The 20,777-nt window shown below is 35.3% G+C and overlaps 3 protein-coding genes across 4 annotated transcripts; 2 read left to right on the plus strand and 1 right to left on the minus strand.

The window, feature by feature from the left end:
• Positions 1-11: 11 nt before the first annotated feature.
• Positions 12-1,755, plus strand: LOC140761012 (pentatricopeptide repeat-containing protein At2g13600-like). Its single transcript, XM_073098172.1, has one exon. It carries the CDS (start codon positions 60-62, stop codon positions 1,533-1,535), a length of 1,476 nt encoding a protein of 491 aa, XP_072954273.1. The 5' UTR covers positions 12-59; the 3' UTR covers positions 1,536-1,755.
• Positions 1,756-9,699: 7,944 nt separating this feature from the next.
• On the minus strand, positions 9,700-14,270 carry LOC140761575 (uncharacterized). 2 transcript variants are annotated; one of them, XM_073098970.1, is made up of 7 exons: positions 14,049-14,270; positions 12,452-13,053; positions 11,603-11,792; positions 11,428-11,492; positions 11,125-11,335; positions 10,552-10,874; positions 9,700-10,321 (listed from the first exon to the last, which is right to left on the minus strand). In XM_073098970.1, exons 1-7 carry the CDS (start codon positions 14,184-14,186, stop codon positions 10,297-10,299), a joined length of 1,554 nt encoding a protein of 517 aa, XP_072955071.1. In that variant the 5' UTR covers positions 14,187-14,270; the 3' UTR covers positions 9,700-10,296. The 2 variants fall into 2 exon arrangements, with proteins under 2 accessions (XP_072955071.1, XP_072955072.1); XM_073098971.1 differs by having other exon boundaries at positions 9,702-10,321; positions 10,548-10,874; positions 14,049-14,269.
• A 442-nt stretch (positions 14,271-14,712) lies between these two features.
• On the plus strand, positions 14,713-19,173 carry LOC140761576 (uncharacterized). The gene is made up of 3 exons (XM_073098972.1): positions 14,713-14,938; positions 17,556-17,683; positions 18,367-19,173. Exons 1-3 carry the CDS (start codon positions 14,770-14,772, stop codon positions 18,643-18,645), a joined length of 576 nt encoding a protein of 191 aa, XP_072955073.1. The 5' UTR covers positions 14,713-14,769; the 3' UTR covers positions 18,646-19,173.
• Positions 19,174-20,777: the final 1,604 nt, after the last annotated feature.

Raw genomic sequence — 20,777 nt, forward strand, 5'->3', positions numbered from 1 at the left:
ATTTCATCCTATATAAACATTTAATGTGAAGCGCGAGCAGTTCACAACTGTTTGATCAAATGTCCCTATGCCCGAAAACCTTAGACGAGTACTCGATCTCCAAATCCCTCAAGGCCGCTGCCTCCCTCCGATCCCCAACCAACTTCAAATCTCTCCACGCCACCATCATCAAATTGGGCTTCTCCCGCTTCACCATTCTCATGACAGGATTGGTCGATCTGGTGCTCAAATGTGGTTTCTTGGCCGACGCCCAGAAGATGTTTGACGAAATTCCTGACAGAGATGTTGTTACTTGGACTTCCATGATAGTTGGCCATGCCCATCAAGGATTCTACCATGAATCGCTCTCTTTGTTTCGGAGAATGGTTTTATCAGGTATAGTGCCAAACGGGTTCTCCTTTTCTGGTACATTAATAGCTTGTTCGGGCCTCGGCATGCTGAGTTATGGCAAAGAAATTCATACCCAGGTGGTAAAATCAAGCGCAGTAAGGCCTTTCGATAATGTTGTGCAGAATGGGTTGCTTGATATGTATGCTAGATGTGGTAGTCTTGTCTCTGCTCGGAGACTATTTGATTTGATGCCTGCAAAAGGCATCATCTCTTGGAATGAGATAATGTCAGGATATGTCTATTGCGGCCAAGCTGAAGAAGCTTTGATGCTCTTTTCATCAATGGTGTCTAGTATGTTGGGGCCTGATGGATTTTCTTATGCTATATGCATTGATGCATGTGCTGCTTTGGCCTCATTGAAGCAGGGAATCCAGGTGCATGCTTGCATTATTAAAAATGGGTTTGACTCAGATTTTGTCATTATGAATGCTTTAGTGGACATGTATGCGAAGTGTGGGAGTATTGATTCAGCAGAACTTGTCTTCAGGTTGTTGCGTTCACAAGACGTGGTTCTCTGGACAACCATGATTTCAGCATATGGGAAGTCTGGGTGGGTTTGCAATGCAGTTGAGATGTTTGAGAAGATGATTGAGTTGAAGATGAAGTGCGACGAGGTAACTTATCTTGCTGTTTTATCTGCTTGTAGTCATGGTGGTCTTGTGAGGGAAGGTTGGCATTATTTCAGATTGATGTTTGATGAAAAACAGAGAGTTGCAGTGAAACCTGAACACTATGGATGTATTGTAGATCTATTATGCAGGAGTGGTCATTTAGAAGAAGCTCTTCATTTCATTGAACAGATGCCCTTAAAGCCGAGCATTACTATTTGGAGTGCGTTCCTTAATTCATGTCGGATCTATGGTAACACTGAATTTGGTCAAATTGCCGCATTTAAGCTTCTTGAGCTTGATCCAGATAATCATAGTAATTGGGTTGCTCTCTCTAGAATGCATGCAACAGAGAGCAAGTGGCATGAGACATGGAAGATCAGGGAGACTATGAAAGTTGAAAATCTGAAGAAGGAGCCTGGATGTAGTTGGATTGAATTGAATGATGGTGTGCACATCTTTCTTACAGCTGACAGATCGCATCCTGAGTTGTTTGAGATCCTCCAAACTCTTGATGCATCAAAGAAGGATTTATAAATTATGTCTTCTAAGGATCATCAGAAAAGTTAACTGTCACTTGATTCAATGCTATTCAAATTGTCCTCAGAACAGCTTCATGATTGAAGATAATACTTGATAACGTCATCTCAGATTCAGGAGTAATCCTACTCTTGCTTGTGAGCTTGCAGATTTTTCATTTTTTTGAATGTGAATAGTTGAATAGAATAATTGACAAGGGTCTGATAATTGGAAGAGCTATCCTTATTGTTAAAAGCATGGTGTTGGAAGTGAAGTTATCCAATTCAGTTATTCCTAATCACATATCTGCTATCTGAAGCTGGCATTTAGGTGTGTCTTCAATTATCCTTATTCTGATTGCTTCAAACTATTTTGTAAAATTCTTTTTGATTAAATATATTTCTCACCAGTTGTAAAATAGCATGCAAATTTTTTTCTGAATGAAAAGCATTCTTTTGCTTATCCTATTCATGTTTCATTGGAACATTGTAGTACATGCCACTTCTCAGTTGATCTACAAGCATACTTGCTTTTACACTTTTTGGTATGTCAAAGATGAGTGCATGAAATAGATTAGTTAAGGAGTGTGATGAGAGGGTTCCCGACTTAAGATATAGGAATAATTTTTGTATTTTTTTTTTTAGAGATTGGATAATGGAGTTCTCTTTTTAGTTAGATGGATCAATACGAACAATCTAAAAACATGTGCAAGTTAATGTTAGATGAATTAGTAGAAAGCTTGTTATTATTACATGCAATTCAGCATCCTGGTTCTCAGCTCCTGCAAACTAACTGTATTACTATTAAATGAGTTATTTCTCAAAAAAATTGTATTAGATGAGTTTAATAACTGATTAAAATCTGCATTGTGTTTATGTCAGCTACACTTGGTTAATCAAGACTTGCATGAGTATATTATGTTTCTTAGTCATTGCCTGCTTGAAGAAGAATGAGGAAACAATAGAGACTGATATGCTGATATTCTGATCAATTTCCTTTATCTTGTTGAATGAAACTCTGGTTGAGCTATAAGTATAAATATTTATTTGTAGCTGATCAAATGTCTTGTATTGGATCAACAGACTGCTCGTTTTCCCAGTCTTTTCTGAATGTAATGAAGACATGTAGCACTCTCATCTGAGAGTATTTTATCATCACATTAGCAGATGCATTTCAAATTTTCAATCTTTCTAGCTCAAGTATTACTCCACTGTCTTTGCACTATGATGGCCAACTTACTAATTTGGATAACTTTGTATGTACAGAAGGTGGAAGCAAAACAAGATTGGTATTCCATATTTCATCTTGAATAGTAGCTGGTCTTGACACACAATGGATGTGAAGTAATCTGATAAATTCTTCTAAGGAAAGTGGTATACTCTATGGCCTTTCTCTTCAGTAGGAGCAATAACTAAACAACACAGAGCTTGATAGATCTGGAAATCTTATCATCTAAAGATTGCAGCCCATTTCTTTTAGCAAAACCATTTTTGCCATTCACTTTAGACTTGTGCCAGAGGGAATATCGCGTACTGTGGGAGTTAGCTTACCCATCCATGCTGTTAGCATGGATTTGAGTTGAAAAAGATTTCTCTAGTAATGAATAATGCTGCACTATCTTGCTAAGACCATGCAGATGCTTGTGCACTTAGATGCTTCTTTTTCACCTTTGCTATAAGTTAGTAAAAGGAATGTCATCAAGTGTATTGTGTTCTATATTAGGAAATAAACGGGTGTCAAATATTCCCCTTAAATGTAGATATGCTGATCTACTATCTTTGTATAGCTTTATGCTTACCTTGAATAGATCTAGCCTCAACATGGGCTAGCCAATCAACGAAGTCAAGCTTTGAATGCAGAGGGACCTTGTTTTTAAACATGGTATCAAAGTTTTCTTGATCTCTTTGCTCTTGCAAAATTCTTGATCTTGGAGATTTTCTTTTTTCCTGTGCTGGTTTTTTTTTCGGATTGTTGGTTCTTCTCTATTCATGGGTTACTATCTTGGTTATTTTACTCTTAGATTGATGCTTTCAAATCTGTTTTATCACGACCTGAAATAGGAATCATGACCGGCCATGCATCTCAATATGTTTGAGATACACGAAGCCTTATCAATACTTTCTACGTATACGATGGCAAAATAAATAAATAAAATGAAAATCTGCTTTATTAAATTTAAACTAATTGCAATAAACATTAAACAAAGTTAATATTTTATAGTCTCGAAACGAAATAAATAAAACTTCTAATCTAAAACATAAAATCCAAAAGAGCGAAAAAGTAAATAGGTGAATCCTAAGTGGAGGTGGAGTCCGGATACATCTCGCTTAGTCGCTCCGCTGACTATAACCTGAGATAGATAAATAAATATAAAAAAAAATAGAATCCATGAGCCAACAACTATAACTCAGTGAGTGGAATCCACTCGAAAACCAAATAAATTCTACATTATATTAATGCTGAAAAAGATTAAACTAACAGCAACAATATCCATAACAATTTGCAATAAGTATGCTCCTTAAATAATAACAATGATAACAATAGAGAGAGTCACAACTTGTAACCTTGTACGGTTTCAACATATTAATATCTTTTTAATATTTATACTGTCATATGTCTTAATGGATCTAAACCCTGTGAATCCACATCAACTAGAAGTCACCTCGAGATGACGCTCGGGACTTTTTTTCATAGCTGATCCGGTTAGGGTTATCAGATGGTATCATCATATGATCAACACACTCTGTCTTTTCCTCTAACCGTTGAGAGAAGTTAGAGTCACCTAGAAAATTTTCTCATTCATCCTAGGACTGTTCCCTAACCCCGCCAGAGTCATCTAAGAAAGTCACCACAGTGATTTAATTTAGGACTTTTCCCTGGATTTCTAGATAGACTTGAGTTACCACGGAAAATCGCAAGTGATTTATACCGGGACTGTTCTCTAAGTCGTACCAATACTAGTCTCATTTTTCTTTTCACAAATTTTAATATTTGCATGAAGTATGGTGATGCACTGAGTATAATAATAATTAAATGCACAGAGAAAATATAACAATTAAATTTTTGCACATACAAATGAAATAACTAAATTTGCATACAGAAATTGTAACAATTAAATTTTTTTGCACTGAAGGGTGAAATAATAATCTACACACAGAAAATTTACATAGTCTGACAAAAGTACGAAATATAATAAAATAAGTATGTGAGTGAACCCACTCACCTGAGTCTAAGCAAGACAACCGAATTCTCAATCTCTAGCTCACGTACCAAAAATCACCACCTTAAATAATAAATAATAATAAAAAAATTTAATTTGAACAACATCAATATTTTTAAATTTTTAAAAAAACTAAAAAGAACTAAAATGTGTTTAATTTACTCATTGGATTGGGTTGGGCTACTGCTGGCCCGGCCCATTCCAAAAATGAAGCTAATTGGGCTGGGCCCAGCCAAAAGAAACTAATCGGGATGGGCTAAGGCCCAGCCGAGAAAACAAGGTTTTTTTTAACTTACACACAATTTGATAGGTCAAATTATTCCCATAACTTGGTAGAATCTCCATATAAATTTCTAAATTTAACTCTCCATGAAAAAAAAAACATTCTTCATATCAAATTGTTATAACTCCCAACTAGTTGTTAATGATAATAGGATTCTGACAGTATTTATCCAAGTAATCGATCATATAAGTCTGAGTATAGACCTTGGCTACCAACCTTGTCTTGTATCTCTCTATCGATCCATATACTCTATAATTAACTATATAGAGCCATTTACAACCCACAAGTTCCTTCACTGCTAGCAACTTCATCAACTCTTAAGTTTTGTTTTTCTCCATAGCTTTCATTTCCACACTTATAGCTTATTTCTATTTCTCATTAGACAAACCCTAGGATAAAATGGTAGGAATAGTAAAAGTATTTAAACTAACAAGAAAAGCTCCATGGGAAGGTGAAAAACAGTTGAATGATAAAAAATGAGCAAGATGATATAAAGGTCATTTGCCACTCTTTAGTTCCTTTCCTAATAGAAATATGAATATTTTGGTGATTATTAGTCTCATGAGATTCATATTTAGATTGCAATGAAGAGTCAGACATTGTTACCCCAATCTTAGGATCCGAGGCTATTTCTATTATTTTCACTAAGCCAATTGATGTCACAATTCTTGTATTTACCTCCCTAGCTTCCACCACGGCTTGCTTAGGTCCTGTAACCCTTGAGATAATTCAGCAAATGATTATTTCTGCCTTTTTTGCTTTAGGCATCTCAGGTAATTATAAACCTCGGTATTTTGATTCTGGTGTTTCTAATCATATAATATCTTCATCCACTTTTCTCGCATGTCAAACCTTATGATGGTAACTTTCTTATTCATATTGCCAATGGGAGTGTTTCGCTCATTATTGTTGTTAAAAATCTAACTCTTGTGTAAGACAATGTTTTTGTCTATCTTGACTCCTAACTTGTCAACTAATCTTATATCAGCAAGCAAATTAGTTAAAGATAATTGTGATATTCACATTTCTTCTATTGGTTCTCCTGTGTCGGATCGAATTTTAGGTTATTTGTTTTCATTATGCACTATCATTCTTCATTTCCTATCACTAATGCTGGTGTTAGTCAATTGTGCATAACTATCTTGGTTACCTAAATTCTTATTTTTACTTGATTTAAGTTTTTTGCAATTAAAATTTATGGTTATATTTCTAATGTGTCTTTTGATTGCACTACTTATAATAGAGCAAAAGTAAGGGCCTTTGTTCCTTACTTCAACATCATTTATAGTTACTTTGATATTACTTATTGTGATGTGTGGATGTTTTGCTCTAGTAGTATCCTATGAACAATACATAATTTTTTTGTGACATTTATTGATGACTTAATCATTCTAGTTGACTTTACCTCCCTAAATCTAAAGTCAATGTGTTTGATGCTTTCTAAAAGTTCTTAGCTCTTATCGAAAATCAATTCTCCCTTACTATTAAAGTTTTATAATTTGATAATGATAGTAAATACATCTTTAATGAGTTTCTTGAGTGCAAGGGATTTTTTTCTCAAAAGTTCGTCCTTAGACTCAAGTGAACGAAATAATATATACATCTTTTAAATATGGTTCAAAACATTACTTTAGGAATTTAGTCCTCTATATTTTAGAAGCAAGGCTCTTTCTACAACAATTAATTTAATTAATCATTTTCCTTCACCCATTTTGCAGCATGTTTCCCCTTTCGTGTATATAGTCATCGTCCTAATTATACACATATTAATTATGTGTGTTTTCTTTTGCTTCCTCCACTTAACTAGACTTACTGCCGAGGAGGTCAAATATGCTTTGATCGATCTTCACGTCTGTATCTCATAATATTGTTTTATTTGAATCTCAATTTCTTTCAATAACATATTGAATCATCCCTTCTTTTTTTGTTTCCTTGCCTGACTTCTTAGAATTTGAGTGCTTTGAGCCTTGTTATATATATGCAACGTCGCTTAGAGGACACTCATGATTCCTCCTGTGTATTTTCCTGATCACCAACCGGTGCTAGAACTTCCTCGATGCTCCACTCGCCCTCTCTCAACCGCTTGAATGTCTGATTTTCATTTTACCTCTTCTAAAGTGCATGTTCTCTTTCTACTATGTTAGCTACCACTACTATTCCTACTTGTCATAACTCAGCAGTGCATCAGAAGGGCTGGCAGTATGTTATGCAAGATGAGTTGCGTAATCTTGAGGTGAATCAAACTTGAAATATTGTGTCTTGCCATCCAAATGTTAAATCTATTTGTAACAAATATATATACTCACTAAAACTATGCTTTAATAGGTCTTAGACCGTATAAGATTTGTCTTATTGCTCTCAACAATAAACAAGAGTATAAGACTAATCATAAAACTATTGCTACCTCCTGATCATGATCTCTTCATTAGATGAATATGAAGAATGTATTTCCTCATGATGATCTCAAAGAGCATATATATATATATATATATACTATCAAGTCTCTCTAGTCCTTCTCTAGATCATGTTTATCGCTTGACACATTGCTTTTTTGGGCCGAAGCAAGCATCCCGTACTTAGTTTATGAAATTTCATAGTACATCACAGACCTTTCAATTTAAGCAAGGTAGTTATAATTTATTTATTTATCAAACTTTGTAGGTGATATTTTTTCAATTGGTTTATATGGATGATATCATTCTTATGAGGATGGACAATCATGATTGGTCAGCTTCAACATTCCTTGAGTGCTTGCATTTGCATGAAAGATCTGAGTCCTCTTCAATATTTCTTGGGTGTGAAAGTTCACCGACTGTTAATCTTATTACCAATGCATTCGTACTTATGCTAAGTTAATACGCCTACGGGAATGATTCTTAAATTGCGCAAAGATGAAGAGGCGCTTCCTCAGGACCCAACTCTCTACCGCGTATTAGTTGGGAGCTTGCTTTGTTTAACTAATTCTCATATATTTTTAATAGGTGAATCAATATATGGATGCTCCTCGCCACCTTCATATGATTGTCATGTCTTGCATCATTTAGTATTTTTAGGCAACCCCTCACTCATGCTCTCTTATTTCTGTTAGGTTCTTCTTTAAACTTAACTGCTTATTATGATGCTGATTGAGTAAGTTGTCCTAATACTTACAGCTCTAACGGTGGCTGGTGAATGTTTATACACAATGCTCTGATTTAGAAGGTTAAAAAGTAGGACACTGTCTCCAGGTCTTCCATTAAAGGTAAACACTAGGCTATGTCCACTGCATGTGCTTAGTTTGGATCCTATAAGCACATCAAGCACGTCGAGATCAATTATCATTCTATTCACGAGGCTTGTGATCGACGACGTACTATTTCACTTATTTCCAAATTGTTGATGTCTTTACTAAAGCCTTGATTCCACAACATCAGTTTTTACTTGGTAATTTGTTGCTGGTTAATTTCCTAGCATCAATTTGAGAGGGTCATCATCAGAAAATAGATGAGTGTCAAATATATTCTCCATAAATGCAAATATACACTGATCTACTATCCTTTTATTGCTTCATGCTCACCTTGTATAGCTCTAGGGCATCTCTTATTTCCCATGGGCTAGCGGATCAAAGAAATCAAGGTTTGGATGCAAAGCTACCATGCTTTTCAATGAAGGAACACTAGAGAATCATGGAAGAAAGCCGGGCATTTTGTAACAAAAAAAAAAAAATTCTTCAGTTTTTAAAATAGTAAATATAGTTTTTGTGTGTATCTCTTATATATAAATTATCTATATTTTATTATAAAAATATATGCATCTAAGTATAAAATGTAGGAAAATTTGTATATAATACTCTGCTTTATATCGTAATTATGGTTTACACCCTATATTTTTACTATTTACAAATCGAGCTCTATGATTTAAAGCATACGTGCAGAAATCATCCTAGATTAGATTTGAACTAACGCTGTGAGAATATTATGTTAAGTAGAACTATTTTATTTCTAAAATAACTAAAATGTCCTTAGTATAACTTGGTTGAGGATATTTTTATAAATTTCTTAGTATATTTAACTTAATTCAAAGTTTTGTTAAGTTTAACTAAATGATTTAATAGCAGAGTATTTTCTGCATATATTCACTAGATCATAGGACTCGATTTGTAAATACTGAAAATATAAAGTGTAAACTATAATTTTATTAAAAAACGAGGTATTATATATAAATTTTCTTAAGAATATAAATTAAGAGCCTAATCTTATTATTACTAAAATACTTTTTTCAGCAAATAGTCCGGAAGAAACCTCTTATTGCGAAAGCTTTTCTCAGTGAACTTTCCTTGCTCCACCATATATAATTTGGAATTTGAATCTACACCCATCATAGGAGACACAAACGAAGACAAAAGTACAAATGAAGGTTATCAATCTCCTCGCAAGTAAATTCTAATGGTGCTACCCTTGAGATCCAAAGGTTACCTAGTTAACTACTAAAGCCATATCCTCCAGTTAAACCCCTAAAGAATATGGTTGTTCAAGTTTAATTGTTGTACAATTAAGCATAAACTGGGCTATTACGATTGAACTAAGAAGGGCGGACTACCAATCCTTAAAGTAATGCAACAAAAAAAAAGAATAAAATGTCACTGCCAAAGATCTAGAAATTAGATGGCAAACTCTGGAAACTCTGGACTACATTAGGTAATTTAGTTGGTACAGGAGTTCAGAATGTGTGCAAATCCACTCAGTTCCACTTATCCATGTCCTTCCAGTGACACATATAGCCCATGTATCAATTCTTGGGAGCTTACAGAAAAGGAAAAGAAGAAAAGGAAAAGGAAAAGGAAAAAAACAAAGACAACCTTTAGGAGAAGCTTCTGTTTAAAGACTGGAATACTCTTCCTCAAAGGAATGAGCTAAAGGTAGTATACAAAGATAAAAGGAATCGAGTAGAAAGTGTTCTTCATATATTTATAAGATTACAAGAGAGGAATTTAGCTCTCCGATGAATCTTCCATGTGATTACTGTTCATGTCGATATGACCAAGAAAAATCTGCAGCTAGTTGGATAATGGATTACAACAGCCAATTTTCTCACACTAGAAACTGAAAAAATTTAGTAGTTTGACTTCACAAATTTCCACTCCCTATATCTAGTTAGAGGTATATTCATCTTTTCCATAAATAGCATACACCCGAGGAAATTAAGTTGCATGCGAAGAACTTCATAAATAGTGAGAATTGATTATTACCAAAATGAAAGAAGTGAAAAAGGTGAACATTCTTCTATCCATGACCTTCTCATCCAAAGAATTCATCATGAAACCTGCAAGCATTGTGGGGAATTCTTAAATATTTTGATTAAACTTGTAGGAAAATTGAAAACATCTTCATCCCCCGAATATTGAAACTGAGGAAAATTTTCCCTAATAAATGAAGGGAAAATTTGAACTATTTACATCATAAAATAACTAATATATAGAAACTGACTCTCGGACTGGAGGCAAAATGAGCTCCAAAGTGGAAAAGCACAACACAAGCACTTATACTACCTGCCTTGTCTGCATATCTTGCATGCCACTGGATATTTTCTGCTGGCCCGCCATTGACTTTTTTCTACAATCGTTGCTAGTTGGAGGGAGAGTGCATGGTTTAGTAGGTGAAGGTGAGGCATATGATCTTTCGAGGAACTGCCTCTGCTTACTGTTTGCAACACATAGAAGTGAGTCAACACAAACTTCTTGGGCAGTTGAAGGTGGGTTCGGCTTGAAGTCCTGCAATTTTGAGTACTCCATGATGAGGTGATACATGTACTCATATACCTGATCCATGTTCAGGTCTTGCATTAATGTCTGACCCCTTTTTCCTATAGCCTCTGCCTGTTGTGTTTTCATCCAAGAAATACATCAAAATTGGTGTAGCATTTCAAAAGTAAGATAAAAGAAGCTACTTCAATGAACCAAATGTGTGAGGAGGAGGATGAAATTTAGCTTTTAATAAGAAGCAAAGCATGATGCAACTCAAATCAACTTGAAACACAGAAATTCATTAAGAGCACCCCCTCCAACAGCCTAAGAAAGTGGACAAGACTGCAAAATGTGGAACAGCTACAAGTTTAGCATGTGTTACCTCAGATGGGTGTTCATTTCCCCAGTCTACTGCCGATTTTATAGATTGGCACAAGTTGGTAGAATTGATGGGCCAATAGTTGTGTTTTGGAATGAGACCGCGGCTAAAGAAGTCTTCATACTGTGGATCTACTATGAAGGCTAGAGATCCACAAGACAAAATATATTTCAAGCTAACTGACCATGCAAAACCCTCAGCATATATCTTATAACTACAAAAAGACCATAAACAAATAAGATCAGCCATAAAAATGTTAATGAAATTTGTACATCAGTAGAGTTCTATGAATTATCTATAACCAACCGGTGGTTGCACTGACTTGAAAGGTTGGAGTTCTGAAAACCAGAGCTTGATTCTTCTACCCAGTTCTGTGAAGCAAGACAAAGACACAGATATGTCAACATATAGAATGATCAAGTAGGTCAGCTTCTACAAAACATTGTAGTTACAATAACATATTAAGATACAGTTTTAATACCTGACGTATAATTTGCGCTCCCCATTTCTTAGAATCATTACAACTTAACAGTGCCATCCTGATTGGAGAATCAACATCTGGATTTCCCTTCCAGTATGCAGTTTTAGTTTTCCTCTTCCATTTCACAGCCTGAGCACCTAATTTGATGCTTCGAAACTCTTCAGCCCAGGGCTTTATGTTTATCTCAGGCCTGCAGTGATATATATATATATCAGATGAGTACAAAATATTTTCCTACTTTGTAGCTGGCGAAAGATATATTGTGTAAAAATGGATCAAAGGACTGATCCAGGATAACTTTCTAGGCCTGTTATTTTTAAGGACAAGAGATTATTGGAATGAACAATAAGAAAATGCTTAAATTCTAGGTTAGTTACCGATTAAATTTAAATCATCTAAAGTAGAGTAGAAAACATACATGAGTAATCAACTTAGTTGTTTTCCTTTGCCTTGTCCAGACAAGACTATTCTGCTACAGTTTTCCTATTAGAATACCTGAGAAACCGAATGTAAGCATCACGATACAGAGCATTTCACAACTTGGCATGCATCTGCTGTTATTGACTCATTTTCGCTTACCAATTGCCAAGTTATATTAACCAACACCAATATGCCTAATTTCCCAAATCATCAGAAAGGTGAGACACCAATCATTCACCACCACCATACATAATTTCCTTAATCTCTGCATCATTTAATATACCTCAATCTTTTAATAGACAAATGATATACAGGTATAATATCAATCCATTTTTCATAGCAAACAGCTACATATCCAATCAAGCTATAATATCAATAATTTCAATTGAATATACTCAAAACATTCGATCAAGAATTAGAGAATCTTACCAACCCCAGAAGGACCAATCCGGGAAAGGTATATCCCAGTGTTCCTTCGTCGTACAATACCGGAACAACGGCGGCGGCGGCGGCGTCATCCCCTCCCCGTAATCCGATCGATTAATCGCCGGCCGATCCATACAGTCGAAGACAAGATCCACGTCGGGGATCATCCCCGGATACCTCCGCATCAGCTGCAGGATCCCCCACACCGTGAACAACGCCCTGCTCTGGACGCACGCGTAGTACAGGTCCACGAACAGCCGCGTCCCGCCGCCGGAGACGATGACCCTCATAGCGGCGTGGCGAGCCGCCGCCTCCGCGACGAGGGAGGCGGAGATTCGGGAGCGCCGCCACGGGGCGAGGTCTCGGTGGATGGAGGAGAAGAAGGAGGGGCATGAGGACGGCGTCTCCGAGAATTCCGAGGCGAGGAAGGGATGGAGGTTAGGGTTTGGGCGACGGCGGCGGAGGGGGGGGCAGGAGAGGTAGGTGCAGCGGAAGACGGCGAGGACGGGGGTGTGGGAGTTTGGGTGCGGGAATCGGTGCCACGGGGTGGGATCTAAATTGTGGCCCACCAGGGTGCGGGTTCGAATCACCGCGTCCCAGATCGCCTGCAAGGAACTTTACGGTTTACACCCTCTAATTTAACATTTAACATTTGGCACCTTAGCCGAGGTGCTATTTCGAAGATGCAAGTTAAAAGATAGTTTTGCAAATAACTACCTATATTTTAACCCAAATATACGAATCCACCTGTTGTTCTCGAATATATTCGCAAATATTCACCTTATGAGCTAACCGGAGTTCGTATTTAACAAATATATGGAATTTTATAAATCACACTCCATATTATACTATTTTATGATTCACACACTATTTTTAAAAATTTTATATCTAATTTTTTTTCTATAATTTTTGTTTAATATCTTAGATTAAGATAAAAGTAAAAAAATATTTTATAAAATACTCATATTACTCATGTCTCATTTATCCTTTAAAGAAAAGAAAAGAAAAGAGAAGGAAAGGTAATATAAGGGAGGTAGGGGTATTTTAGTAATTTAGTTAATATCAATTAGTTAAAATAATATTAAATAAATGTTATAAATTTTATGGAGTGTAAATAAATAAAATATAGGGTGAGTTTTATGAAATTCTCGTAAATATATCCATAGAATAAGGTTTGATATGTAAAATTTCCATAAATATATCCATAAAAGGAGGCATCGATTTGTCGCAATAAATTTTTTTATAAAAAAAGTATGTGATTATTTGCAAATAAAACCTTGTTTTAATTAAAGATGGAAACTAATTACTTGACGAAAATGACAAATTAATGTAAAAGAGGGTTGAAGATTTATGTGCTATGAGACTTTTTATCCTTTAATTTTACTCATTTTAGTACAATTTCATAGATCGAATTAGATAGATTACTATTAAAAATTTCACTTTAAAAATACTTCTAAGTGATTAAAGAAATTAACCAACCCTTAATTTCAAACTAACCACCACTCGAAATTTAACGTTTCTCAGATCTGATGGTATTATATTAATCTCAACTTTTAAGATGAAAAAAAAACGAAGAAAGAACTTGATCATCGGGAAATACCGTATGGAGGCCGATGAACACGAGGAGGGTGAAGGAGAAGACGGCGATGACAGCGAAGAGGGAGAAGAGCTTAGAGCGCAGGAGCCGACGCCGGCTTCCGAAGTAGGCCGGGCTTTTCGGCGATGCAGCCGAAGCCATTGCCGGAGTTCACGAAGGTCCGCCGTAGATGGAGAGCAGAAAGACCCCACGTTTGTCGTGCTTTACCTCCCCCTCCCCTCCCCTCCCCTGCCCTCCCCTTGAAGTCGTTAAAACGTACCCCGTAAATGCTCACCGACGAGGAAATTACCGTTTTCCCCCTGGTCGTTGTGAAAGCGAGGGGCAGTGTGGGCTGGATCAACTGGAGAAGAATTAGCCGCACAAACTGGGCCCAGGACTCGGAAGAAGAGTGCAGAATAAAAGGTATATATATATATATATAGATATTTTAGAGGCATTTATCGGAAACATCCCTGTCATTTGTCTTTATTATTATCCACACCTTACGTTCTGGATATTTTTTATTTGAACCCTTTATTACGGAAATGACATTAATACCCTTATTAAAGTTTTTAACGCTAAGATAGAGTTTACTTGATTTATTTATCCAACGGCTCACTAACTGCCACGTCACTATCTGTGCATCTGGGCGACGTGGCAAATCGAGGGAACTGGAAAGGGGGTTTATGCTTCGTTGCATCGTCCGAGTTTGAGAGGAGAACCGGAAGACTCGAGAAAGGTGGAAATGGGACAGGCTTTGCGGCGAGCTTCGGGAAGGGTGCGGGCCACCCGGCCGGAGACTCCCGCGGCGGCGCGGCCAGCGGAGGTCAAGAGAGCGGCGGAGAGGCCGACGCCGGAGGCGGCCCAAACGGGCGGCGCCGCCGCGCAGGATCGAATCAACATTTCCGATTCAGGTGCGAGTCCACCGATCTCTTGTTATTCTTCTTTATCTCGCGGTGACGACTTCTCCTGCTTTCCGATTGGGGTTGTATCTGCTCTTGATTTCTTGTTAACCTCGTAGGAATCCATCCAGGTAGCAAAATGATTAGTTGGGCTTGGGCTTTTTCGTTGTTTAGTTTGGAGATAAAAATGGAATCTTGGCGTCCGTAAGAGCTCATTGGTTTAAGAGATGGTGACATTGTGGAGAGAGCTGTGGAAATTACCTTCTAGAAAAATAAAAAATTTATTGGAAGACCAACAACATGAGTTCTTTGTAAGATAGGATCTTCCTTGAAATGTCTATATGATGTTGTTGCAGTTGGTATATCTCGAAATGTCAAAGTTTAGGTCTGATAATTGGCTTTTAGTAACTTCAGCTGCAAATGGTCAAAGTTTAGGTCTGATATGTGGAAGTATGAGTGATATCCACTAGTTAGCAGCTGATAGTAACAAGAGTTCTAGGAGTCCTTTTTAGAAAATCTATATATCTAACTCTTAAGTCTACGAATAGTAAAACGGATTTAGAGGAAATAAAGCATGACTAGATAACTCATAACAGTACCAATTGCTGAAAATTACATGTACTAGTGGTTCTTTTGAAGTAAGAAGAAGGCTGTAGGGTTCTGCCTAAACCTATTCGCCACTCATTTATTCATATGTTACCTTTTTCCTTGATCAAATTTTGTTTTTCATTCTCTTTCTTTTATAATTCATACTTGCTGCTATAATTGCAAGAACTTCTTAAGGATGATAATATAACAAATCTGCTGCTAGTGTTTCTTTTAAAAGAATACTTAGGAAAAAAATTCTTTTAAAAAGGATACTTCGGAATTTTTTTTCTTTCCAGTTCATATATCCTATTGAATTAGAGGGAGTCAGTTGGTGTGACAACAAGACTTGCTGCTACACCATTATGTCATGAGTTTGGTCATCGAAACTGCCCTCCAACATTGGGATAAGCATGCTAAGGCTGCATATATCTTGCCTTCTCTGGCTCTCTAGATTCCAACTTGAGGGAGCCTTTTGCTAAGGCTGCATACTGTATGCAAGTTAGCCCAATATTGATGCCCAAAGGATTACAAATGCACATTTTGCTGCATAAGAGAGAAGTGCATATGACTATACGAGAAACATGCATAATTTCATAAGGATGCTTCTCAAGCATGATTAGAAGATCCAGAAGTACGTAGATTAATAAGAATTTGTATTTTCTTATAGGATTTGAATCAAAAGAATAGAAAACAAAAGAAACAATAATTTGCATTAAAAAAAAAAACTTATGAAGTGTGCAAAGTGTAAACATGTTCATCTCTACATGTGTTGTAGGTTTCTGAGAATATTGTAGAAGGAACATTTACACTTAATAGAGTCACAGGTTATGAGACTCTTTCTAAGAATTCCTATTTTGTTGGATTTCATATAAAATCGATGTCTTAAGTTATCATACTAGAGGTCATTTCTCAATTTAAATACTATATGGAAAAGATATTTTGGTGCATTAGGCACTTGTCAATATGTATACAACCTTATCTGATGGTAAAATTTCCAACGATTCAAACTTATGAGCACTTAGTGCAAGCCACCTGCCTCACCTCTTGACTTACACTCTTTTAAAACCTTATTGCAAACATATTTGTTTTTGAATTATTATAATAAACCCTAGGAGATCGGATCTATTATACTCTATCAATAATGAAATGCAGAATAACAAGCTTAGAAAGACAATTTTAAATTCAAAGATTTTTACATAGAAAAAACTCTAAAACTCGGGTAACAAATCACAGATCCAAACTCGGATTAAAACCAATCACTAATATTATTATAGTAGTCATAAGAACAATATACAAATCACTCGTTGATACCCATAAAAAATTTGTAAGGTCTTGCTCACACGAACCCCACAATGTATTATTTTTTGTGATTAATTCCCAACGTAAGTAACCCTTGAGATTGATTATTCCATTCCAATGATTCTTGAGATATAGTTCTTTCAAATTTAATGTAGATATGATAAGTAAAAAGTCGATTTAACACGTTTCGTCGAAAGTTGTTAGATGTTCTTTAATAAACTCCAAAATATATTCCAAAGAGACAAAAAAAAACAGCTGCGTAGGTTTTGGTTAAAATCCACTTAAAATATCTCTTATCGATAAGGTACAATAAGCCCTCAAAGGTTCTCCACGAAAGCTGTAGGTTTGCAAAGATCAACACGTGCATTCAAACGCTAGACAACCAAAGTTCCCTTTGTTGTACATCTATTCCCAAAGTTAGTTAGAATACATCTTCTAATGCATGTACACCAAAATGTCTCAAACTTTATAGTTAGAACCACTTTCTGGGTAGTTAGAATCATTATACCAAAACTAACAACACTTTATATATGTCTTTGAAATCCTTGACTTTCAATTTTTCATTTTAATATTTTTCACCAAATATCTCATAACTTGTGCTAAAATTTATACATAAATCTAGACTCATAATATGAATAAAATTTTATTTGAAGCATAATTTTTCAACTGCATAAATACAAATAAAAATTTACAGTTTTGATTGTTCCGTTCTAATTAACATCATCTTTTCTTATTGCTACAGAGGTGGCAAGTGCAGCTAAAGATGATGAGCGATTACTTGAGGAACGAGACCTAAAATATGATGATATGCTCAAACAGATGGCTGGAAGAATCACGTCAAAACCTGGAGGGAAGCTAGAAATGGGTGAGGTAAGACTTGGAAGTTGATGGATAATGAATTTAATAGGAAGCCTTTTCTTCTCATGAGTTGTATGTTGAACTTAAATTCCCAAATGTTTTAGATTGAGACCTGGGGGATTATGATATTCTAATATCTATTTTGATGGATAATTAATCCAGTGCTCTTTTTTGTTATTCTAACTCTTGGATGTCTTTCCAATTTTTCTTCTTTCATTCTTATGATTTTGTTATTACCTTACTATGGTACTTATTTTATTGGAAAGTTTATACTTTCAATGCTCATTGTCTCTTCTGATTTTATTTTTTTACAATAGAAATACTGGTATAGTACTGAAAGCATCTTCTATCTCTACTTACCCTTTGTGCATTCAATGACTTATTTTCAACTTTTAGTAGTTTCAAACTTTGATAAGATTCTATACAACTTGCTCACTTTGTGTTTGGATTTATAGGAGATAAAGTTCACTCTAATAGGAAATTGTAGCTTGAAGCTATGTTGCTAGGGTTAGGGTTAAACTTAATTCTAGACAAAGATTGGGATTGAGACCCACATTAATTTTAGTGAAGCTCTAGATAAGTGGGGATGCAGAAGTACTCCTGTTACTTTATCAGTGTAGGTGTCTGAAAGTATTAGTATTAGATAAACCAAATGATTTCATGCAATTTATTTGCCTTTGGGTTTTATATTGCAGGCCTTCATTGTAGAGCAATACAACAGGCCAATGCCAAAGCTTAGGAGTACAAAAGAAGATGGACACGGTGAACAGAGACCATTGCCTCCAGGAACTCTAAACGTCGAACAAGTTCATCAAATCATCCTTCTCTATCAGGGAAAATCTGATGATCACCGGGGGAAAATGGATATTAACCACATTGCAGAAAAATTCAGAGTTGATGCTGCGCAGGTCCAAAAGATAGTGCAGTTTGTTTCATTGCACCAAGAGGATAGTATCAAGAAAGCAGAAAATTAATAGCTTGTTGAATGACTTATGACTGAGGTTAGTCACCTTGATGGATGATAACCATGGCAGATAATTCAATTCATTAATCGACGGCCATATCAATGGAGAATGCTATTATACTCAGTATGTAAAAAGAGCCGAGCAAAGCCACGAATTTCTAATTCTGGTCATGCTTGTAGACAAATTTTGCAAAGGGGTGAGGGTATTCAGGAACTCTGCATGTCATGTGTAGTAGTTTTACCCTAAGATGGAGGAGCAGGAAGTTGTGTTGAGTTATTATCCCTTTAATAAAGAGGATCCTTTTCTCCATTTTTTAAAAGAACTTGCATAAATGCACACAGACAGGGATGCTTAGAGTTAGGTAGTGTGTACTAAAGAAAAATAATCCTTTTTGTGACCAAGATCTGTTGTTATTCTTTTGATCCCAACACTTATCCTGAGGCCCAAGCATGTTTTGATGGTGTTGATTTAGTTTTTTTTTTTTAGAACGTTTCGCCAAGTAAATTTGTAGTTTTGCAGAATTTAATCTGTTACCTGATGCTTTACTCATTTTTGCTTACAGTCGTACTAAGATATTTAGATGCACAGAAGTTTGAACAAAGAGATGTCTGGATTTGATGAAGTGATCTGATAGCTTTATTGTATTTGATTTCTACTGTGCTTCAATGGGTTTTTGGATTTAATTACATCCTTTCCAGCCATTAAAGGCTCGCCTCTCATGAATGAGTGCTCTTTTCCACTTTTCTTCTTTACTACATGCTTTGTTTGACTCCATGCTGCAATTGTGCAGACAATTGTGGAAGCTATCACCTCTTCCTGTTCAGAAAGCAATGTAGTTTGCTCTTGGGTAAAAGAGTGAGATTGATTGCTACTAATATTTGATCCAACTGAAGGTGTGGAGAATTTTTAGGAAATTTATAATACCCTACAATTTTCTTTTATTATCATTTGGATCCTATCAAATAGATGTTTACTATTTGATCTCTGCATTTTGCTTAAAATGCTTGAAGACATTTTGCCATTAATTTTCTTAACATCAGTTATCATATAGATTAGTTAAAGTGATAATAAATATACCATGATTTTAATACCTTGAGTAAGTTTTTTAGGTTAATGTTTAAAAAAAAAAGGTCAAGATCAAAAATAAATGGAGAACTAAATTCTAAAGTCAAATGAGGGGTATTTTAGGTTTTCTATTTTTTATTTTTTTTTAAAAGTGATGAAACTATTTACTATTCCATTAGTTGTTGTTAGGGTAAAATTAACTTAAAAGTGTTTTTGAAACATTAAACGTAAAATGCAAGAGCTGATCCATAAATATCATTATATGTGAATAACAAAAAGAAAAGGTGGTATTTTAAATAAGTTTTCCATAATTCTTCAGATTACAGGGAAGAGGTAGCAAGAGAATCCTTTTGGAAATTGGTGTGTTGTAATATTATTTCTAAGTTAATTATCATTGATTCAATACTCATTGGATTCTTTTCTTCTGAGGCAAGTGTTGTAACATTCTGTCTAGGTTTTCAAATGTTTCAACACTCTCAGCTCTACCCTTAGGGGTGAAAACGGATCGGATAGTGGTTAATCCATATCTGGATCCATATTTTTAGTCCGAATACGGATTCGGATACGGATATTAGATAGATAGCAAAATTTAAAACCATATCCTAACTAAATGGATACGGATAATTTTCGGATAAAAGATCGAATCTTAAACGGATATTGATTGAATTTAAAATAATTATAATATTTTATTTATATATAATTAATATAAAATTATTAAGAGTTTTATGATAAATAATTTTTTTGTATGTCAAATTTATAAAATTAGAGAAATTAATCTCTATAAATAATATATAACTTATTATTAGTAACAATATTAATATTTACTATTTAAATAAGCAAACTAAAATCTGTTATTTAAAAAAATATGCAGATAAACGGATATCCGATATCCGTATCCGAATCCGAAAAATATATCCGATCCGTATTCGAATTTTTTTCAAAAATTCTATCCGTATCCGAATCTGTATCTTAAAAAACTATAGAATTTTATTGACTTCACAATTTTTGATATCACAATTTTTAGAAAGATAGGTTAATTTTATTCTTAAAAAACTATAGATTTTATCATCTCTTTG

Source organism: Typha angustifolia, chromosome 6 (genome assembly GCF_048772165.1).
Source record: "Typha angustifolia cultivar Huaian chromosome 6, ASM4877216v1, whole genome shotgun sequence".
Lineage (NCBI taxonomy): Eukaryota > Viridiplantae > Streptophyta > Magnoliopsida > Poales > Typhaceae > Typha > Typha angustifolia.

Coding starts and splice junctions, on each gene's coding strand:
- LOC140761012 (XM_073098172.1), top strand. CDS start 60: ATGTCCCTATGCCCGAAAACCTTAGACGAGTACTCGATCTCCAAATCC.
- LOC140761575 (XM_073098970.1), bottom strand. CDS start 14,186: ATGGCTTCGGCTGCATCGCCGAAAAGCCCGGCCTACTTCGGAAGCCGG. Junction 11,493..11,602: donor GAGCGCAAATTATACGTCAG/GTATTAAAACTG, acceptor CTTGCTTCACAG/AACTGGGTAGAAGAATCAAG. Junction 10,322..10,551: donor ATGCAAGATATGCAGACAAG/GCAGGTAGTATA, acceptor CAATGCTTGCAG/GTTTCATGATGAATTCTTTG.
- LOC140761576 (XM_073098972.1), top strand. CDS start 14,770: ATGGGACAGGCTTTGCGGCGAGCTTCGGGAAGGGTGCGGGCCACCCGG. Junction 14,939..17,555: donor AATCAACATTTCCGATTCAG/GTGCGAGTCCAC, acceptor TTATTGCTACAG/AGGTGGCAAGTGCAGCTAAA. Junction 17,684..18,366: donor GGAAGCTAGAAATGGGTGAG/GTAAGACTTGGA, acceptor TTTATATTGCAG/GCCTTCATTGTAGAGCAATA.